This window comes from Penicillium samsonianum (genome assembly GCF_028829775.1).
Source record: "Penicillium samsonianum strain IBT 33392 chromosome Unknown utg000010l_segment0_segment0, whole genome shotgun sequence".
NCBI classification, from domain to species: Eukaryota; Fungi; Ascomycota; class Eurotiomycetes; order Eurotiales; family Aspergillaceae; genus Penicillium; species Penicillium samsonianum.
The window spans coordinates 1,059,069-1,061,411 of NW_026643268.1; the positions used below are offsets into that span (position 1 = coordinate 1,059,069).

At 51.2% G+C, this 2,343-nt stretch overlaps 1 protein-coding gene across 1 annotated transcript; it reads right to left on the minus strand.

Annotated features, from left to right (window-relative positions):
- Positions 1–1,822: 1,822 nt before the first annotated feature.
- Positions 1,823–2,343, minus strand: N7471_013897 (uncharacterized protein; the record flags this gene model as incomplete). Its single annotated transcript, XM_057286615.1, has 2 exons — positions 1,823–1,831; positions 1,861–2,343. 2 exons carry the CDS (start codon positions 2,341–2,343, stop codon positions 1,823–1,825), a joined length of 492 nt encoding a protein of 163 aa, XP_057129094.1.

A 2,343-nucleotide genomic window follows, 5' to 3' on the forward strand; every position in this document is an offset into this window, starting at 1 on the left:
CTTCTTGTCGCACTTCGTGAACTGGGCGGTCAATTTGGAGTTCTGGATATCGTTGCCATTCTCCTGGAACTAGACCTTGTTGAGCGTCGTCTTGTTGCTGGTCGCCGCCGGGTGGTGAGTCATTCCCTTGAACAACGTCTTGGAAATCATCCAGAAATGGTCCAAAGGTATCGTCACTCCGTGTAGGCGACAAGGTCCTGTCTCCCTGTACAGCAACAGATGGCTGCGAGTCATCGTCACTCGGTTGAGACGACGCTGGTGTCTGCGAGTCCTCGTCACTCGACTGGGTTAGCACTCGTGAGTTATCGTTACTCGACCGAGGCAGTATGTGCGAGATATCGTTCCTCGACTTAGGTAGGGCTCGCTCTGGTGGTGCCATCGACAATTGGCGCCCCGAGGCGGGCACGGATGCTTGCCGTATGCCTACCGACGGTTGATTTATTAGTCCCGCCGTCTTACTCCCCCCTGCGGCAGCAGCCGTTGCCTCAGGTGAGCCGTCTCGTCTGGCTCCCACATCTTCTATAGTCTGTGTGGAAGGAGCTGTAAGGACTTCATGAAATCCAGCGTTTGGGGACCCAACAATTCGTCCGTCTTCCAGTAAGATACGGTAGTTGGTATTTCCCTCATAGCCTAGTAGGATGCATGGCCTTGTTCTTGGCTCCGTGAGTTTCTTCCTCTGCTTTGGTGGGATCAAGTATTCCCCTCTGGATCCGATCACTCTGAGTCGTGATAGGTCAGGTTTGTCGCCGTACCAAGCTTGATACGGAGTCATGTTGAGCTTTGATGACGGCGACCGGTTGGAGAGGAAGGCTGCGGTTCGAGCAATTTCTGGCCAGAATTTAGGTGGTAGTCTCGCATGTGCTAGCGTGGGTCCAACCCGATCATAAATTGTCTTATGGGCTCTCTCGGCAACCCCATTCTGCTGGTGTTGATCAACCCCCGTGACCTCGGCATGGATTGCCCGTGAGAACAGTATGAACTTCATCTCTTCTCCCACTTGCTCAGGGATCCGGTCGAGGCGTATTCGTCTACATTTTCGTTCAGGGCGTTCGTTATGATCGAGGAAGGAACGTAGTGACTCTATGACAAATTCTTGTCGTCGTGGTATAGTGACAATCTCTATCCACCCCGTGAAGTCGTCGACGACGGTGAGCCAATAGCGACTGCCGTCAAGGCCCTCGTCAAATGGCCCTGCGACATCAATATGGAGAAGTTCCATTGCATGTTCCCCTCGTCTGCTTCGTCCCGAGCGTTTGTGGGGCTTTTCAATCATTCGTCCCTGGAGGCATGGGTTGCAAGGTTGACGTGGTTCCATGTCCCGGATGCCGAAGGCCTGCTTCTTAAGCCGATGTAGGTTCGCATCGCTCAGGTGAGCCAGCCGATTATGCCAAAGAGCCATTTGTGAACCGACATGGTAGGAGGGAAAGCTGAGATTCGTCCATAGATCAAGTGCGTAGACTCCATGATATTGGCTGGCAGTGTATAGGTTCTTTCCGTTTGACTTGTTGCGAATACTAGCACTTTGGCTTGAGAATTCGACTTTTGCTCCTCGTTTGAGAAGCTGGAGCACCGTTATGAGGTTTGCATGTGCAGATGGGACGTAGAGGACATTGTCAAGCACAAGCCATTTCCTTCTGCCTCGTACATTGCACAGAACATTGACTGTCCCCACTCCCGAGGGAGTCGTGGAGGTATCGATTGCCCCTTCCTATGTTCTTCCTCAATTGCCTTGTTCTCAATATAGTCGAACGTGGGCGCCGCTTTCGTGATGTTACCATTGGCATCTCTTTCATTAACAAGGTCCATTTGCCGAAATATATGATCACGGAAGCTTTCATACTCAGGACCTAATGCGTGTACGAAAAAGAATGTTCGCTCAATCTCGGAGGTCACGCAGTCAGGGTCAAGGAGAAGTTTCTCAGCATGGATCTTCCTGATCTCGGCTCCGAGGGCTTGAGCGCTTCCACATTTCTCTCTTGCGAGGGACATGTACCGTCGCTGGAGGTTAACGTATGTGCCAGTGCCCTCTGGTTTGAAATTGTCTTTAACTGCCTTTAAGAGTGCGTGGACTCGAGAGATCTCAAAGGCGCTGATCCTTTGTGCCGCATTGTGTGTCAGCTTTGCCGTGATCATCGCAGAGTAGAACTTTTGGCGATGAGTCCATTGCCGTCCTTCTTCTTCCTCTATCGGTGGAGTCGTTCCATCGTCGGCAACGGCAGATATCCGAATGAACTCATTGACCTTCTGATTCCACTTAAACCAGTCACTGGCATTATCAAGTATTGGAATGCCATTGTAGAATGCATTTAGTCCAAACTGCTCAAATTTCGCAATGTCAGTCAT